This window comes from Zeus faber (assembly GCF_960531495.2).
Source record: "Zeus faber genome assembly, chromosome: 6".
NCBI lineage: Eukaryota > Metazoa > Chordata > Actinopteri > Zeiformes > Zeidae > Zeus > Zeus faber.
This window is the reverse complement of record NC_137201.1, coordinates 14393805-14414200: the sequence shown is the minus strand read 5'-3', so window position 1 is coordinate 14414200 and position 20396 is coordinate 14393805. Positions and strand designations below refer to the sequence as shown.

The following is a 20396-nucleotide window of genomic DNA, read 5'->3' as shown; positions in this document are numbered from 1 at the left end:
GGGGACCATGAAATATTTTTAGTGTGGGGATCGCTCCGTGGGTAGCACAGCGGGGGGTCCGAGCCACTGGTCCAGTATAGATATACTAACGATGCGATTCTTTTGAGCGGCTTATTTGAAGGAACGGAGGGAAGCGAGTCTCGCTGGGTGATGAGCCGATTTATTTATTTATTTATTTATTTATTTTTGCCATGTTTTATAGTTTTATGCCGTTGTTGGTTTAAGTTGCCGTCTCCTTTCTGTTTTTTTCCCCCCAATCCCGCTGGAATCATGACACGTCCCCTTCCGGCATGTTCGTGACATCGAACGTGACACACTAGAAAAAAAAAAAATAAATAACTGCATTTCTTTTTACTGTTTCTCTTTACCCGCATTAAAAAAAACAAAAAACGGGTATTCCTGCTCATTTTGATGTAAAACAGTATAAAACACTTCATGAGAATGAATATTTTGATGCGTTCTTCAGATGCCTCTTGAGTCAACCCTTCTTATCCTAGATAATTGTAGCTGAAGAAGGAGCAGGCATTGACACGTCTGTCCCCTCATTTTTTTCTGTACGTGTTGTTTCAATCTAGACTGTGGCGACGTGTGACCAGCGCCATCTTGGACCGGGACCAGAACCAAGCCACCCAGGAGAAGTTCGTCCTGGAAGAGGCCCAGAGGAGAAGCACCAAGGAGAGAGGAGAGAAGCCCTGGAGCCCCCGGCTGTTCCACCAGGATCCTGTCACCTCGGAGTGGACCTACAAGCACATTGAGTATGTCCACACACACACACACACACACACACACACACACACACACACACACACACACACACATGCAGCACACAATGTGGTCTTTATACTCCAGTGTTAACCACGAAGATTTCAAGGGTTTAAAGTACTTGTATCTTTAATTTTCTTGCGTTCCCCTACAATTTCCTCCTGGCCCACCAGGGGGAAATACCCCGCAGTCTCAGTACCATTGTACCACTCTACTCAAATTTAACGGGGAATCGAGTGGTATTAACCGTTCAACCGCAAATGATGCATGAAGGTCAAAGACTAATTTTGGGCACCCCGGTGACGGCAGCACGCGGCCGTGGGACCCAGACTGCTGCCTGCTGCAGTTTGAGAAAGACGGAATCGTCCAGACCCACAAGAAAACCCAGAGACGACACAACAGGCTCTCCTACAGCCACAGCTGGGCAAGCCAGCAGAAGGTTGGACACACTCGGCTTATACACACACATCCGAAATACAATAAACTGCATTCTAGCTCAAATCTCTTCTTTGTTCAAACACCTTTTGTTCGAATGTCCTCTACGGATTTCAAAATGTTAAAAGAATGAAAAACATTGGTATTTGCAACACATGCAAGATACTGGTTTGTCTAAATCTTGTATTAGCTCGTTTTTAGCTCTACTGATGTAGACAAAGTATTACAACAGCATGTTTGATGAAGGAAAACTTAAAGGATTTTTTATTTTTCATTTTTTTTTAAATCTAAACCTTATTCTTTGATCATTGGGCGTCATGGGCATCAGAGAAGAGCTTCAGCCGACACTGAGCTGCAATTGTCAGTACATTTGAATATGTATTGCAGCTCACATTCTGATGCCAATCACTAGGGTTGACTCCCCTTGACTGAAAAATAAGGTTTAAGTTGAAAAAATTCAAACTTCAAGATAAATCAGCCCTCCCATCACTTTACCCCTCTGTTCCTCTTCCACCCTCATCCATGCAACATCATGGCTTTGAGTAAGGATGGGTATGGGAGGCTATATATATATATATATATATATATATATATATATATATATATATATATATATATATATATATATATATATATATATAAAAATAGGGGGGTGAGAAATACAACAAAGCGAGCTGAGGAATGTAGGAAAAGCAGTGACTGACACGGCTATGCTATTTTATCTTCCAGACGGAGGTGAACGGTAAGCACAGGAAGGCCAGCAGCCAGCCGTCCAGCTGCAGCCAGAACACAGAGAGCAGCAGCACCACGCCGGAGCCCACGCACGAGTCTTCCGACAACGAGGGTAACACACAGACACACACACACACACACACACACACATCTGGGGCAACAGTAATATAAAATATATTTCGGGGGGGATTTTTCCTGTAGTCTGTGAATCATTCCGACCTGTTCAAGAATTTGTATCCATTCCAGACTAACTTGTTCCAATTCTGGAAAAAAAGTAGATTAAAATCAAATCACCTTTTTCTGGATTAGAAGTATGCGACTTTCTCTGCATCCGTCGTCTTATTTATTTTGTGTCACAAGAGGCTTGTTCAGTCACAGAGCCTATTATTTGGGGGTAGTGGACAAAATGACCGTTATTGAATATAATATCTTTCTCTCTCTGTGTGTGTGTGTGTGTGTGTGTGTGTGTGTGTGTGTGTGTGTGTGTGTGTGTGTGTGTGTGTGTGTGTGTGTGTGTGTGTGTGTTATCTCAGGTTTTTCCAACCAGTGCTCACGGTGCAACAATGAGATGAAGAACATGGCCTTGATAGAAGCCTCTGTCGCTTCCATACAGAAGGCTCAGCAGGACATCCAGAGGTGAGACACCCACACACACTCACATATTTCAGAATTGTCTTTATTTATAGTAAGTTTACACCTACTAGGAATTTGTCTTGGTGTTGGGTGCATATAGGAAACATAAATGAAAAATAGAACAATAGGTAAACAATCTGTAAATATATAAGAATATGTCAAATAAGGCTTTTTTAAATTTATTTTTTCAATAAAGCTGTAGAGTTTGTGTAGGAATGTGCAAATGTTCAGAGTATGAAGTATATCAGTATGTGCAGTGTGCACGGATAATAGTCCACAAGAATGAAAAATGTGCGATAATGTAACGCATTGACATATCCATTCAATCCAAGGGGGCCAGGCCATGTAGTGTCTATGGGGGGAGGGGTGAGGGTCCGTTTCAGTGGGGGTACCGGCCTAGTTGATAAGGCCAATCGCAGACTGGAAGACACTGTTCTTGTGGCGAGAGCTTTTGACCTTGTTGGACCACAGCCTCCTGCCAGAGGGAAGTGTTTCAAACAGTTTGTGTCCGGGGTGGGAGGGGTCAGCCACCATCTTACCTGCACGCCTCAGGGTTCTGGAGGCGTGCAGGTCCTGGAGAGCAGCCAATCACCTTCTCAGCCAAGCGAATGACATACCGCAGTCTGCCTTTGTCCTTGGTGGTTGTAGCAGCGTACCCGATGGTGATGGAGAAGGTGAGGATGCACTCGATGATGGAGGTGTAGAAGTGCACCATCGTCGTCTCTGGCAGGTTAAACTTCCTCAGCTGCCGCAAGAAGTACATACTCGGCTGGGTTTTCTTGATGATGGAGCTGAGGTTCAGCTCCCACTTGAGGTCCTGGGAGATGATGGTTCCCAGGAAGCGGCAGGACTCCACAAAGTCGACTGGGGAGTCACAGGGTGGTGGGGGTGAGTGGGGCTGCGGTCTTCATGAAGTCCATATCTCCACTGTCTTCACTGCGTTAAGCTCCAGGTTGTTCCGGGTGCAAGAGGTCACCAGATGGTCAAGCTCCCACCTGTAGGCCGACTCATCCCCACCAAAGATGAGCCCAATGGGGGTGGTGTCGTCCGCAGGAGTTTGACAGACTGGTTGCTGGAGCTGCAGCTGTTGGTGTACAGGGAGAAGAGCAAAAGAGAGAGAACGCAGCCTTGAGGGTAACCGGTGCTGATGGTCCGGGGTTTTCCCAGCTTCACATGCTGCTTCCTGTCAAACAGGAAGTCTGTGATCCACCTGCAGGTGGAGTCAGGCACGCTCAGCTGGGAAAGCTTGTCCTGCATAAGAGCTGGGATGATTGTGTTGAAGGCAACGCTGAAATCCACAAACAGGATCCTGGCGTAGGTTCAGGTGCTAGAGGGTGAAGTGGAGGGCCAGGTTAACTGCATCGTCTACAGACCTCTTGGCTGTTGGGTAATTCCAACATAAATTTTAGTTTTTATATATATATATATATATACACACACACACACAATTATTACCCACTATCCTGGACACCTCCCCTTAAATCAGATGAAGTTATGTAAATTATAACAACCCACCAATGAACTTGAACCTCCTCCCTCGTTGCACTATTTATTTGTGGCAGACTCCTATAAAAACATTTTTTACACCTTTTTAACTTTAAAAAAAAAAAAAAAAAGTATAAATTTTTCTTGAATATAATGATACCGAAACCGTACAGTTACTGTGGCCCCAAAAGCGTTGCACATACTGAACCATGAGCCCACTGTACCGTTGCATCCCTAGTAATTACGCGTTGTGGACGGTGGTCTTGCGGTGCTCCAGCGGGATCTCCTCCCTGCTCGGATAGTTGATAGACTGCTTGTATTTTGGGAGTCCGTTACACTGTACTCCTATCATCATCCTTCGAGTGCCCTGAGATCTGAGACACACTGATTCCACTGGTTTCTGTTGCTCATTGCCACACCAAGTTAATTTGCTGTTAGTCCTGTATCATTAGTGAGAACATCTGGAAATATGAGTGTTCTACTTCCTCTTGATGGGCAGGGAAGCAGAATATCCCAGATTTCCCTATAATTACAACATCTTGGCAGCTGTGGGTGGGATTCGCACGGCTAAACTTAACGTTGGCGAAATGACAAAAACGCACCTTAAGAAAAGGATAGCGTCAAGCCAGTGCCTCTGTGCGCCACCATCTTGATCAGGTCCTGCAATAATGAATGATGCAATCAATAGTCTACTCAGTAGTCAGCGGTGATTTCACGTGGCCGTGTCAGAGATGAGAAACGCAGGTTTTTATCAACTTCTCCCACAAAAATGGACCAATATGGATCAAAATCAGGCGACGGTGTGTCTGAACTGCCCTGCATACAAAGATCATTTATTTGTGTCTGTGGGTCTCTCTCTCTCTCTCTCTCTCTCTCTCTCTCTCTCTCTCTCTCTCTTCCCCCCCCCCCGCCTTCTCTCTCCCTCCCTCTCTCCAGGAACCTGGTGGCTCTGAGTCGGCAGCTGGCTCGGCAGCACGGGGCGGAGGAGGGCGTTTCGCTGAACGGGCGTCACTGCCTCATCTTGTGCATCTTGCTGTTCTCGCAGCTCCTTCTCAACTACTTCCTCACCTGAAGCTCCGCCCCCTGACGGCCCCACCCCCCCCCACCACCACCCCCCGTCCACCCCACCAACACAGAGAGGAACGTCTTTTTGGGAGGGGGGGGGGGGGGGGGGGGGCACGAACACCATAGCAATAATCGCATCCACAGCCACCGCCCGTCAGTCACACCTGTAGAGGAGGAGGAGGAGCGGTGCCCCCTAGTGTAGCCAGGCTGAAACACAACAGGCACAACACGCACTTTGGCAAAGGAGGAGGATGAGGGGACAAGACCAGAGAGCAGGAAGAACGAAGGCTTTCTTTTTTTAACTATTATTATTATTATTATTATTATTATTATTATTATTATTCATTTTAAATAAAAACAAGAATTGTACCGTGATGAAGAATGACTTTGTAGAGCGGGCGACGGAGTGTGTCCTGCCATTCCCTGGATGTGTCTTTTATACAACGCCCTGCAATACTGTCCGTGTGTGTGTGTGTGTGTGCGTGTGCGTGCGTGTGTGCACGCGTGCGCGTGCGTCGTCCATGCTTTTACTTATATTCGGCCCAGGTATAGGTCCCTGTTGTCCCCCCAACACCGCTCCCACTACAGACTTTGGGCCTTAATGCTGAAGCCAAAAAGAAATGGTTTAAAAAATAATAATAAATAAATATAACGTAAACATAAAATGAAGACGGATAGACTCAGAAGAAAAAAAAATACAAAAAAAAAAAAATACAAAACAAATATCCAACTTCAACAGTGCAATTCTGTCTGTTTTGTATCCACGTGTGCTCAAATACGCTCTTGTCTCGTCTTTTGAATATTAATAACGATAGATGATTTTACCAAAACAGTATTTATAATAATCAGAGGACACAGAGTATTTGTTTACAGGGTGTGCATCCTTTGTGTCTTTGTATTTGTGCCTGTAGTGCCATGGGGCATAGCACTGCATCGGTCTAGACCGCCACTAGTGTGTGTGTGTACAATCAGTTTTCATGTAGGAGCAACGGGTGGAGGAGGAGGGCGGAGAGACTTGAAACAGGGTGGTGTCGCAGTGGACCTAATAAAAGGAGCAATGGGTAGAAAATCCGGGTTCAGATCGTAAAATTCCACTCCGGGACGTTGAGCCCACCGTGTGAACAACTGATGGCTCAGTGCAGGGCTAGAGCAGAAACACGGCAGGACTTTTACTTTCTGGACCTGGCATTTTTCAGGGAGGGGGGTTTATGTGTCCGTGTTCACAATTTTTCAGCGTGCCGTTTTAAGATGTAAACACTTAGTACTGTTTTTATTTCATGGTTGAATTTGTATATATTTGTCTGGAGCACATTTGCGCGCGCACACAAAGTCTGTGTCCCAAAAAAAAAAAAATGGATAAAAAAAAAACGAAACAAAAAGAGATTAAAGAATGTATTTATTGATTAGTGATTAACCTTGATTTCCTGATCTTTTTGCTCTGATTGGAAGGAAAAAGAAGCCAAGGGTGACAATCGCTCTCCTGAAAGTGTGTGTGTGCGTGTGCGTGTGCGTGTGCGTGTGTGTGTGTGTGTGTGTGTGTGTGTGTGTGTGTGTGTGTGTGCGTGTGCGCGCGCGCGCAAGAGGGAGCGAGTGAGCCATAATGGGCGCCCAAAAACGGAGAGCCAGTTTGTGATTGTTTGGTTTTTCTAACCCTTGACCTTCAGTGCGGCGTCGGGATCCCAACCCCAAAAACAAGACTGGGTGAGAAGTTTTACTCTCACTCGGTCGATCCTGACCCTTCCCACCCCACCGGAGATGAAAGGAAGAGCACACGACCACTACGTAGACTCTTTGAATGCTTTTTATTCACACTTCGTTTTCAGTTTGTCAATTTTACGTTTCCTGTATTTTCTTTTTTTTCTACTCTACTGCCATGTTGTGGGTATATATTTTACACGCCAGATCCTTGGTCACACAGAATGATAAAAACATGATAATGCCTAATGGTTTTTTTTTCCGTTCATACCTGTTGCATACTGCATTACAGTAAAGAAATTGACATTTTAACCCAAAATTTGAGTTTTGTTGTTACTTTGCGCAAGAAACATTTTTTCCCCACCCCTCACAAGTGTACTCTCACAATTAATGACAATCTACAGAAAGTGAAAAGGATCGATTTTAGACATTGATGTCTCACATTGCAATGAAATTGCATGTGCAGTGTTTTCCAGAATTTAAACTCAGGCGTGTAGGAAATACCATTTGTTTTCACTAGAGGGCGCTGCTGATTCAGTTCTTCATTGCATGATTTCATGACTAGGCCTGAATCGCCAAGTACTGTGGAATGTTACAGTTTCACCTATAGCTGAAATCTCTGAATGTTCCCTATGTTAATCAGTCTGGAGGAGTCACTTAAATACATCGATCAACCACAACATAAAAAAACGCCTGCCTAATATTGTGTAGGTCCCCCTCCTGCCGCCAAAACAGCTCTGACCCGTCGAGGCATGGACTCCACAAGACCTCTGAAGGTGTCCTGTGGTATCTGGCACCAAGACGTTAGCAGCAGATGCGAGGTGGGGCCCCCGTGGATCGGCCTTGTTGTGCCAGCACATCCCACAGATGCTCGATCGGATTGAGATCTTGGGGAATTTGGAGGCCAAGTCAACACCTTCAACTCTTTGTCATGTTCCTCAAACCATTCCTGAACATTTTTTTGCAGCGTGGCAGGGCGCATTATCCTGCTGAGAGTGGCCACTGCCGTCAGGGAATACCACTGTCATGAAGGGGTGTACAGTACTTGGTCTGCAACAATGTTCAGCTAGGTTGAACGTGTCAAAGTAACATCCACATGAATGCCAGGACCCAAGGTTTCCCAGCAGAACATCGCCCAGGGCATCACACTGCCTCCACCGGCTTCTTCCCATAGTGCATCCTGGTGCCATCTCTTCCCCAGGCAAACAACGCACACGCAGCCATCCACATGATGTTAAAGAAGACGGGATTCATCAGACCAGGCCACCTTCTTGCACTTTGCACTCTAGGTGCTTTCAGCGGTGGACAGGGGTCAGCATGGGCACTCTGAACAGCAAGCTGTGATGCACTGTGTGTTCTGACACCTTTCTATCACAGCAGCTTTAAGTTTTTCAGCAACTTCTGCTACAGGAGCTCTTCTGTGAGATGGGTCACGGTCATCAATGAGCCTTGGGTGCCCATGACCCTGTCATGTTCACCGGTTGTCCTTTCTTGGACCACTTTTTGTAGGTATTAACCACTGCATACTGGGAACACCCTACAAGACCTGCCGTTTTGGAGATGCTCTGACCCAGTCGTCTAGCCATCACAATTTGGCCCTTGTCAAAGTCTCTCAGATCCTTATGCTTGCCCATTTTTCCTGCTTCCAACACATCAACTTCAAGAACTGACTGTTCACTTGCTGACTAATATATCCCACCCCTTGACAGGTGCCATTGGAACCAGATGATCAATGTTATTCACTTCACCTGTCAGTGGTTTTAATGTTGTGGCTGATCGGTGTATACTAAGATTCAAGAGGTTATTTGTCATGCATGTAATGGACTTACCTAAGGGACTATGTCCAGCTCCTACTGGACAAAATTAAAATGCTGTTTCAAGTGGTGCAGCTGCCCTGGCTCGTGGTCTGAAAGGGCCTGTGTCCTCATTGTACATTGTACACTTGAGAACGTCAATAAGAACAAGGTAAACAGCATTACCATTATGCATTATTTTCCGCTCTACTTACATAAGCAAAATCATCTCCGTCATGGTCTTTACACTGTTTTGACCAATAGTCTACACAAACATATCAGACTTCCATGTGTGTCAGGGTGAAGCTGAGAACCTTAAAATATAAACTCTTGCACCGGGGCCCTGTTCTAACTGGCCGCCGCCATGGATACCCAGGAGATTCCACTCAAGAACCCACATGGGGGCGTAGGCGGCGTGGGTGGCAGGATTACGTCGACACGACAGTTTTAGCAAAGTCGAAACAGCTCTTCGACCACAGCGATGCAGGGGAGCGAGGCCTGTGCAGGTGAAAATCCCACTCGCCCAGACAACACACACACACACACACACGCACGCACACTACATACACATTCTGGGACGCAGGATTCCGACCACACACACCACGAGTCCCACACCGAGTTAATCTGCAGAGGAGTCCAAGGAGCTGGAACGGTGACGCGGCAGACAGCTGAGGTGCGAGGCCGCGGCTTAGTGAAGCCCTGCGTGTTGTGATTCCCCAGATCCCCCCGGCAGCTTTACGATGATGGATCACCCGTGTCATTTCCCCACACACCAGTTTTTGAAACAATGACGTGTGTTTATGTAGATTCCTCCGGGTTACAGAGCTGATCCTGTTTCAGTTAATGATCAGGAAGGATGCATTAAAATTAAAAAGTTGTGTTTGTTCCCGCTGCTCTCCTAAATGGCATTATTTGTCCGTCAAACTTTTTTAAATTCGGTCTCCCGCCTCTCCTTTTTTTAGTCAGAATGCATTTGAAGTCTCTTCAGGTAAATTCCACGCATGTCGAGCTGTCCGGTATGTCAAAACACGGACTTATCTCTCGGAAGTGAATCTGCACTTGCCCTAGCCTCGTGAGCCAAAGTGAGAGGGAAAATCAGGGATTTGATCGATAAAACTGTTGATTTAGGATCACTCATTTGCACACATTAAAAAAAAAAAAAAATTGCATAATCAGTAAATTACTATGAAATCACCATTTTTTTTTTGTAAATTGAAATCAGGATATGCATGAGCACTGGTCTGCAGAAAAAAAAGTTCCACTACATATTATGTTAGTATTATATGCTCTGGACATGACAAGTACTTTTAACTTTAATTTTTTATTATTTAAGTACGTTTAAGAGGAAGTACTTAAAAATGTTTACTTACGTAGAAATGTCAATTAGGTATATTCACTTTTATGTAATTTTGTGTCAGGGTATTTGTACTTTTACTGAAGTAAAATATTCCATGTACCTCTTCCACCACTGAGATTGATAAAGTACTATCGCATCTAATCGTATCTGCAAAGGGAATACGTTGTGGCTCCAAACCGAAGCCTGAAGAAAGAGAAAGCATTGGAGACTGAGAAAACACACAAGATGGTGGCTCCAAAGCGCAAGGACGAAGAAGGGCTGAAGGAAGCGCAAGGACGAAGAAGAGCTGAAGATTTGAGAGTTTGCGATACGCCTAGACGACATCGAGAACCTGAAGAAGGAGTATGACTTGGAGAAAAGGGAGCTGAAGCAGGGAAAGACCAGGTTCCAAAAGTATAAGAGGGTGCTGGACAAGATGTCTCTGAGGTCAAGCTCCAGCAGACCAACGTGGAGCAGCAGGAGAAGGAGGCCGAGGAGCTTGAAGTCAGGCAAGCGGACCTCGACCAGACGATGGCCATGATCTCCATGCACGAGGAGAGGCTTTTGACAGCTCTCCATTTCCAGATTGAGCAACACAGCCACACCGCGGCAGTTATTGAGCTCCACGTCGCCCTGGATCACAGCAATGAGCAAGGAGTCGTCTTGCTGCAGGTACTCGATAAGCTCAGAGCTAGAATGGACGCTGAGAGGCCATGGAGAGGGAGAACATTGTTGAAATGGCTGAGATTCACACCAGCCTAGTAGAGAGCGAGGCGCAGAGGGTTGTTCTTCTCGAGGCCATGGGGGAACTCCAGGCCCAGCGCCTGGTTATTGACAAAGAACGGGAGGCGGAGAGGCAGATGTGGAGCAGCTTCTGCAGCTCCATAGAGGAGGAGATGACCACCCTGAGGAAAAGCCCGCACCAGGAAGCCTCTGAGCTTCACGACCAGCTGATGTCTGTCCTGAAAGGATGCCGACACAATGCAGATTCGCTGCGATCGCAGACAAGGAGAACTGAGGCGTCTGGAGAGTAGTCGGCTGAGCTGCTGCACACGATGATCCAGGCTTGGCAAGGCGAGAGGGAGACCATGACCCATGACTTTCAGACAGCCATGTCCTCCCAGAGGGATGTGGTGGCGCGGTTGATCTCTGGTGTCTGAAACGGACGTGTGACGTCAAACTCCAGCACCCACTCACGCACGTAGGAGCCAACAACCCAGAGCTGGAGAACCAAACAGCTAGAAGAAGTTGGAAGAGGTGAAGGCTGAGGGGATTCCCGTGCTGAGGAGCTGAGGGCAACGATCTTGCTGACGAAGGAGGGAGAGGCAGCGCGCCTTGGAAGAAGGAGCGCAGAGCTCTCGCTGCGGTCTCTGGCAGGACAACCGGCAGGACAATCAGACACAGAGGCGAAGATTGCTGAGACTGGACGCCAAAGATGGCCTTTGTGCCATTAATCCGAGTGCAAAAACCATTGCCACAATTTACAACTGCCGGCAGAAATCATGAAAATGATTCAGACTTTTGATGTGCATTCCTTTGGGTAAAAAAAACAACTATTAGACTATTTGATGTATGACTTGTAACTGATGGCCTATTTTACCTTTAGTGTAAAGAAGAAGACCTAAAAGTGTCCACGGGGGGCAATGAAAAGCCAACAGAGAACTGGAATAGTCAGACTCTTAAATATGAGATGACGAGGGGAAAAATCACCTAGATGCATATTATCCATATCCCGTGTGCCAAATGTATCAAAATGAATATAATTTACTGTTGTAAATAAATGTATTAATTGAAAATATAAAGATAATCAGGGCGCTCTACCTCTTTACTCCACTATAATAACCTTCACCCCTTGTCCAACAGGAACATTTGCTGAGCCTCAGCTATGTCACATCAGGTTTTCAGAGACACAATCCTCAACAGTGGGTCTAGGTCACACAATCCAACCACAGCTGCAGAGAATCCATCAGTGCCGTGATCTTGTTTGATCCGGGACCATACTGGATCTGCGGCATTAGTTCATGGCGAATAAAGTCCGGGATCTTTGCAAAAAGATTACGATTAAGAGGGAGAGGCAGAAAGAAGGAGTAGAAACAAGGAAGCATCCTCCCCAGTCCCAAATGTTGGGTGCAGTCTGGAGTGTGATCCCAGCCTCGCTGCCAGGAGAGAGAGCGCGAGAGGTGAAACCACAGCAGCTTTCAAACACTCACTCTCCCAATCTCCTGCAGCTGCGTTCCCTTTCCGGTTGCCAGTGCTGGGTCTCCCTACCTGCAGATGGCTGCGAAACCCCTCCCCACTACCACAGTCCAATTCGACATTACTAACAGCAAATTGGTTACTCATATGTAGGACGGAAAAATAGGTGTTGGTTGAATAGTTCGCTACATTTGCGCAGTTACGTGGTTGCGTGGGCTATTTTTCTGAGCAGATGCTCTCAAACTAGCGAAAAATAATTTCTGTATCGATGTCTTAATTTCTTTAGTACAGTAAGTAGCCGTGCAATAAGTGTGATAATGTCCACCCAGACGGTCAGAATCGCAAAGTAAGGGGAGCATTTTCTACATTTTCTACATTTTCTTATAAAACTTCCATCCCTTCGATTCCCATACAAATTAACTTGCGATTAAGCTTGTGATTTGATAAAAAAAAAAAAATCACCATATATCGTGTTGTGTATGCTGTTGGACTACTCTGTGAATGAGCTCCAACCCTCTCCACCTCCCGCCTGCCTTTCCGTTCAGGTGCCGCTCCAGCTGCAGCGAGGCGTGTCTCCTTTGTCTTGGCTGGAGGGCAGTCGGCCAAAGTCAGACCGGATCGGATGTTTGTTCTGCAGTTTTTAGTTTTGCCAGCCGGTCCTCCCAATCCCTCTGAACCGCGTTGAAGCCCAAGGCGGAGGAGGAGGAGGAGGAGGAGGAGGAGGAGGAGGAGGAGGAGGAGGAGGAGGAGGAGGAGGAGGAGGAGGAGGAGGAGGAGGAGGAGGAGGAGGAGGAGGAGAAGAAGAAGAAGAAGGCGATGAGGTGCAGACAGGCATCATGTCTGGACATGCCTCAGCAAGAAGGGGAGGGGAGATTTAAAAAAAAAAAAGAACAGAGAGAGAGAGAGAGAGAGAGAGAGAGGGTGGGACCCTGAGGCGATCTGCTCCGTGTCATGTGTCTTCCTCCCTTATCTCCGCTCTTATCGCAGCTCTACACTTTGTCAACACCCTTCAAGTGTCACCGGCATTGGGATCGAATTCCATCCGGTCCAAAAACGATAAATCAATCATGGAGTCCTGCGCGGCGGCTGGTTTCTAGTGTCCTGTAGCAGCTGAACTTTGTACTTCTTTCATTAAGGGTGACTCAGTGATCATTTCAAAATGTTGCGGAGGGATTAAAGTGCCCCTATAAAAAGAAAAGTCAATAGAGCCCAAGTAGCTGCTTGCCCGGCCCGGCCGTGATGAAAGTGATGTGTGATGTGACCGGCGTTTAGACTCGAATCTCAGATAGGAAGCGATAAAACCAGTACAAAGATGATTCAGGGCTGTAATGTCTCTACTTGGACAATAAGATTCAACCGCAGACATTATGGGGTTCCGGGCCCTGATGTGGTGTCCGTAGGGCTTTCGTCAGGTTCGCTCCAGCTGAGGGATTCTGGGGGATTTTGGACCTGGCGCTTGCCGTGTCTTTTTTTCCCCAGAACACACACACACACACACACACACACACGTTGCATTCTCAGCCCAAAATTCCCCTCCCACACTTTGATGAGACACCAAAGCAGGAATCACACTCAAAGCGGGAAGGTTTTTCGCACGACACTGTTTTCCTTTCAGATGTGCAGTGAGGACGTGCTTGAGGCGCCATGATCCAAGCACCGCGTCTCTAAACTCGAACCGAGGGACGTGCACGTGGTGTGTTCTATAATCCATTGTTATTTTAAACAAACTTCGGACAGAAGGTAGGAGGCCATGTCCAAAATAAATGACACGGTCACAGGTTGCCGTTCCAAAGCAGTGATTTTTTTTTTAGTTCTATTTACAATGCTAAAGGAGGGGAGAAGGGTGTAAGGTAACTTAAATTGTTCTCAAACTGGTTTTCCTTTATTTATGCCTTGATTTCAGTCTTTGTCACAAAAGAGGCGGGTAATGAAAGCCCCACCTGAGAGAACAGAAATTCTAAACCTCTACTGGTCCAATCCCGAACGTCAAAGGGAAATAATACTGCTTCTCCAGTGAGAACGAAATTTAAAAACCCCCCAAAAAAAACAACTCAATAACTGGTTTCACCTTGCCCAACATGCCTCTGTAGAATGAGGAGTAGGCTTTATGTTGTTTTATAATGGTAAAAATACTGAAATGTTCATCATGCATCCCTCGCCGAGTATTAGTCTAGTAACTAGTTACTACATTCATTTACAAATTTGTCACTGTCAGTCAAATTTGGTTTTGGGATCATTTTCCCACCTGTCCCAGTGAGTCTTCTAAGATCAAAAACTCCATTGCATGAACACTGCTTATTTATATCTCGGGGTCCAGCTCCAAAGGGGCTGGAGCCCTTTTGCTATTGTTAATGAAAAATTGACTGATTGATTGATCTGATTGATCTGAACTTTATGGACCCGCTGCACTCACAGACAAGACACGAATAAAATGTGTATTCGGGGCAGTCCCAACATGCCATCGTCCAAGTCAGATCCAGATGGGTCCATTATTGCGGAATCATTTAGTAAAAAACAATTTTTTATCACCGCCGCAAGGCGTGCACATGTGTAAATGACGGCTCACACAGGTCACATAATAGCATTGCAGTGATTGGTCAACAACCGGGTCCTCACCAAGATGGCGGCACGTGCAGATGGGACTGACGTCAGAACTTTGTGGATGTCATGGAGCCGACGAATCCACAGACAATCTGAAGAAGATGTGCATTCAAGGCAGCTCCAACATGCCGTTGTTCGAGTTTTATCCAGATCGGTTCAGTATTGTGTGATCAACAACCGAACCTCAGCAAGATGACGCCTGCACAGCACGCATGCACAAGTTGACGGAGTGTTGACGGAGTACACAGATCATGTGATAGTACTGCAGCCTAAACACAGATATAGTCGCAATTAGACTTTTACTAAGATACAAACTGGTGGATGGCGGGTGGTTGGTGGATGGCGGCTGGTGGCTAATGGCTGGTGGCTAGAGGTGGGTGGCTAGTGGCTAATGGCTAATGGCCTATGGCTAGTGGCTACTGGCTAATGACCAGTGGCCAGTGGCTAGTGGCTAGTGGCTAGAGGCTGGTGGCTACTGGCTAATGACCAGTGGCCAGTGGCTAGTGGCTAGTGGCTAGAGGCTGGTGGCTACTGGCTAATGACCAGTGGCCAGTGGCTAGTGGCTAGTGGCTGGTGGCTAGTGGCTACTGGCTAATGACCAGTGGCCAGTGGCTAGTGGCTAGTGGCTAGAGGCTGGTGGCTACTGGCTAATGACCAGTGGCCAGTGGCTAGTGGCTAGTGGCTGGTGGCTAGTGGCTACTGGCTAATGACCAGTGGCCAGTGGCTAGTGGCTAGTGGCTAGAGGCTGGTGGCTACTGGCTAATGACCAGTGGCTAGTGACTAGTGGCTAGTGGCTGGTGGCTACTGGCTAATGACCAGTGGCCAGTGGCTAGTGGCTAGTGGCTAGAGGCTAGTGGCTACTGGCTAATGACCAGTGGCTAGTGACTAGTGGCTAGTGGCTGGTGGCTACTGGCTAATGACCAGTGGCCAGTGGCTAGTGGCTAGTGGCTACTGGCTAATGACCAGTGGCTAGTGGCTAGTGGCTCGTGGCTCGTAGCTAGAGGCTGGTGTCTACAGACATGGGTAACCCACTCCTTCCACCTGTAGAAAGGCTGACTGGAATAATGTTCCTCCTGAACATTCCTCCTTGGGCCACGTTGCAGCCGTGTTAAGACAGCATATATACGTCAGATGTATCTATATATGGAGAGTGGATTCCGTATGTAGACCATGAGGTAACATGTATAAATAGAGCTTTGCACGTCTAATTCTGCACCACCATGCTGTTAAAAAGCAACTTGTACTTCCTGTAAAACTGAGCAACTTTATAACTTTGTCCCAGCGTGTCCTCTCAATATTAATATTGGCCCGGACAGTAAAGTCAAAGGGGGGGGGGGGGGGACTCTTTGGCTAAGCCTTTAATTTGGAGGCTCGTTCCGTTCAAAGTCACACTTTCACCACCGGCTTCGTCGCCGCTCCTCCTCTCATTCTGTTCATCTCCTGCTTCTCCTCTGACGGTTCCACTGCGCGGCAAACAGTTGTTCCTGGTTCGATAAAGAGGAGAGTGAAAGCTGTGACATGAGGTCACAGCTGGTGTGTGCGCGTGTGTGTGTGTGTGTGTGTGTGTGTGTGTGTGTGTGTGTGTGTGTGTGTGTGTGTGTGTGTGTGTGTGTGTGTGTGTGTGCGTGTGTGTGTGTTGGTGAAATCCTATACGGACGTCATGCTTGCCGCTGGGATCATTGTGGTCATAAACACAGCGGTGTGACACGAGAGATGTGTTTTCAGCCCGAGGGTCGTTGTTTTGCATCAGAGCGCACACCTGCCGTAAAGTACTCTGTTACTTTACTTCAGTGCCCTTTTTACGCATCTGCACTTCTTAATTTTTTACCTCTACTTTATCTGTGCTGAATAACAGGTACAGTGGTTACTTTTAGAGTACTACTGGTTCTGTTATATCGGAGCACTGGATATGACAAGTACTTTTACTTTCAATACTTGAAGCACATTTAAAAGTGGTGCTTTCCCTGTCACTTGAGTCATTTGTGTCAGGTATTTGTACTTTTACTGAAGCAGACGGTCTGAGTCCTTCTTATTGAGTTATTTGAAAACTTTTCCAGAACAGGAAATGTCCCCGGGCCACTAACTAGGCCATTCGAGTTCATATTCTTAAAAATATACCAAACAAATGAATAAAGACCTTTTTGTTTGCAGAAGAACAGAAGAACCCTTATTTGGGCAGAATGGTGGCAGTTGAAAGAACCCTTGCAAAATGGGATTTCATGGTGGTGTAAATGTCTGACATATGATTTGAACAGAGCTTGTATTGGTGCATTTTGAGCCATAATAATCAGACTGTACATGTATTCTGCACAGATCCACATGTATGTTCAAGTTCACTCTCATGTGATAGGTAGAGAGAGAGAGATAGATACATAGATAGATAGATAGACAGACAGACAGACAGACAGACAGACAGACAGACAGACAGACAGACAGATGGATAGATGGATAGACAGACAGACAGACAGATAGATAGACAGACAGACAGACAGACAGATAAATAGATAGATAGATAGACAGACAGACAGACAGACAGGTAGACAGGTAGATAGATAGACAGACAGACAGATAGACAGACAGGTAGACAGGTAGATAGATAGACAGACAGACAGATAGACAGACAGGTAGACAGGTAGATAGATAGACAGACAGATAGATAGATAGATAGAAAAATGTATAATTAACAAGAAAATTAATCCTCAAATAAAAAAGCAACAATTGGCAATGTGCAATAAATAACAATACAAAATCATACAATACAAACAATGACAACAATACAAGGAATAACAATCAAACAATACAATCAAAACAATAAACAAAAAATCTGAAAGATCCGCCACTAGTAGAAACCTGAGGGTCACGCTTTGTGTCCCGACAGGGAGATCCTGACCATAGTTTCAGTATGAGGAGAGCGCGTGTGTGTGTGCGTGTGTGTGCATGTGCGTGTGCGTGTGTGTGTGTGTGTGTGTGTGTGCGTGTGTGTGTGTGTGTGTGTGTGTGTGTGTATGTATCCCTGACGTCCACTCTGGGCCGACCTCCCTGTTTCGGGTGGGTTGGGTGGTGGGTGTGGGGTGGAGGATGGAGGGTGGGGGGGGTCGGAGTGCAGGCTTTGAAGGGAGCTCCAGTGACTCATCCCCAAAGCATCCGCCCACCGCGCCACCCCCGCCCTCCCCGCCCTGGCTCCGGTTCCGTCTCCGGGTCTCGTCCTCTGGCCTGCGCGGCCCCCGAGAAAGAGGGATCGTGTTTCCACTCCCGGGGAAAGGGGCGATCGGGAGCGCCGGCCCGCTCTCAATGACTCTTTTGTGCGTTTGCCTGCGAGTGTGTGTAGGAGGGAGATTATCAAAAGAGATTTCGAAGGGTATTCGCACACATCACAGAACAGGTGTCAGGTTCAGGAGTCCAGGGGTTCGGTTGAGTTTCTTCCCTTTTCCCTTGTTCGGAAAAAAAACCCAAAAGCTTTCGACACTCGCGAGGAAATCCTACCCGACCCTTTTGTATTTCCGATTTTGCCCCCACGAACCAAACTGCTCCCGGAAGCTTGTGTTTCACGGGGCCGTCGGTGAAACATTCCCCCGTCTCCCGTCGGCATGGACATCTGCGCTCTGCGTTTCTGCCATTGTTGCAGAGCTGCAGGCGCGAGCATGTGCTTTTATCATCATGCGGACGTCTCCCTTCGGCGCGGCAGGAGGCGTCCCCCCGCCCCAGGGGAAATCAACGCGCCGGGAAGGACGTCACCGAGACTTCCGGAGCCGACGGAGGTGTTACTTTAATTCAGTTTTACTGCTACCAGCAAACTTAAAGGATAGGTTGGTTTATTTTGTTTCGACCCAGGCCTTATTGAAATGTCGCTTCCCATCGTTCACGACACAAGCCTTTCCCGTTGTCGACAAAGGCTTTACCGTTTGCCCCGTTGGACTTCATTCAAGCACATTTGCGGTTGATGGCATTTGGATACATTGATTAAAGATAAATGGACAAGTAATATATTTAGACGCCCGGGGCGCCCGTTTTCTGTCACATGCCTACTTGGACACAGTGAATCACTGTGAGTTTGGAACGACCCTTGGGCGTCGACAAACGGGATTTCCTCTAATGGTCCTTGCATCCACAAATTGCTCGCTTTTACCGGACACACACAGCGGCTTCTTTGTTAGCTCCATGAAGCTGTAAAAATCCATCTTTACACAGGCTCCGACACGGCCTTTCAGCGGAACGTTCTGCAGCGGCGCAAATTATCTTTCGTACGCGACGGCCATTTAAACGTTGAACGCCGGAACGACCCAGTGTCCAGTAAACGACACAGCATGAAGATGAATCACTTTATATATCAGAGCGGATATCCGTAACATTGTCCGTGCTGGGTGGATTACACCACAAGTCCCAGAATTCCATTCAAAACTGTGGAAATTGTTGTTCGGTGTATACCCTTGTGTTGCCGGGACACGGCTGACCCCGCCACCAACACTGGAAACAGCGTATAGAGAAGCACAAAAATAACGCAAATACATCAAAATGGCTGTGTCTTGAAAAGTTCCAGCTCAAAAAAAAAGGATCAAACATGGGGATTATGTTTTTTTTAACCGGAATAATCTCATGGATTACCACTTTAAAGGGTTGACAGAAAAGACCGGTTCGGTGTCTTGAGAAAGAGAACTAACTAACCCTGGTCGCAGGGGTCACTCCATGTCTCTCCGGATGGCAGCCAGACCTGTTCCTGTGTGTCAGACCAGAGTTTCCTGCCTTTTTTTTTTCCCCACTCCTCCACCCACTCAGGTCTCCACTCAGCCTCCGCCCCCACCCTAGCCCCCACCCTGACACTGTTATGCACCGGCATGCAGACAGACGCACAGGCAACCACCCTCCAAGCAACAGAGCAGATAAACCCAACGACTGGGTGGAAACAATGCCCTACCAGGCGATGGACGGAGACATTTTATTGTCCTGTCAGTACTGTACCTACCATCCACATCCTTGGGTGATAGGCCAACGTACAATCAGGGGCGGGTGGAATGAGGAACGCATTGTGCAAGAACCTGCATTACAATACGGGGATTTTCCACGTAGCCGGCTCGCCGTGTCCTCATGGACCCGTCGCACTGAGAAAGTCCTTTTCAGAAAGACGGACAGCTTCAGTTTCACCGGAAGTCAGGGTGGAGGCGGAGCTGCTGCCGCTGCCGCCGCGGCTACTGCGACTACTGCGGCTACTGCTGCTGCTGCTGCTGCACCATCACTTCCTAGCGACGCCGATTCCAAATGTTCAAGTTCCTATGGAAAATAGAAATCACTAACCGTTTTACTTCTTCTAGCAATGAAGTCGCAGATTTTTGTTCATTGTTCTTTCTATATTTCCATTCGCCCCATACTATCCAATTCAATAATTTAATATTCGAACGAGAACTTTGAAGGCCGAGGTGGAGAAGGCTTCCATGAGAACAGCAGTTGAACGTGGGTCAGTCGGTCCTAAGCCTCTGCTTCCTTCGGCTGCCTCCTGACAGTCCAGTATTCCTTCCTTTCTTCAGCTGCTTTCGATTCAGAGCCAATGCTGATGTTGTTGATTTGACAGCCCTCATTGTCTAATAATGACTTCACATAATGGCCAATACTTTGACGAGGAAAATATTAATATGAATGTTATAACTAACTTCAAGATTACAAATAACCAA

The 20396-nt window shown here is 46.9% G+C and overlaps 1 protein-coding gene across 2 annotated transcripts in view; it reads left to right on the top strand.

Moving 5' to 3' along the window:
- The window catches only part of osbpl5 (oxysterol binding protein-like 5), a 57606-nt gene extending 51084 nt beyond the window's left edge, over positions 1-6522 (top strand). For both annotated transcript variants that reach the window (XM_080002122.1, XM_080002121.1), the window contains 5 exons: positions 576-755; positions 1072-1201; positions 1927-2041; positions 2463-2565; positions 4984-6522. In XM_080002122.1, the coding sequence (XP_079858248.1) occupies positions 576-755; positions 1072-1201; positions 1927-2041; positions 2463-2565; positions 4984-5119 (664 nt within the window). In that variant the 3' untranslated portion in view covers positions 5120-6522. The remainder of the gene's footprint in view (positions 1-575; positions 756-1071; positions 1202-1926; positions 2042-2462; positions 2566-4983) is intronic.
- Positions 6523-20396: the final 13874 nt, after the last annotated feature.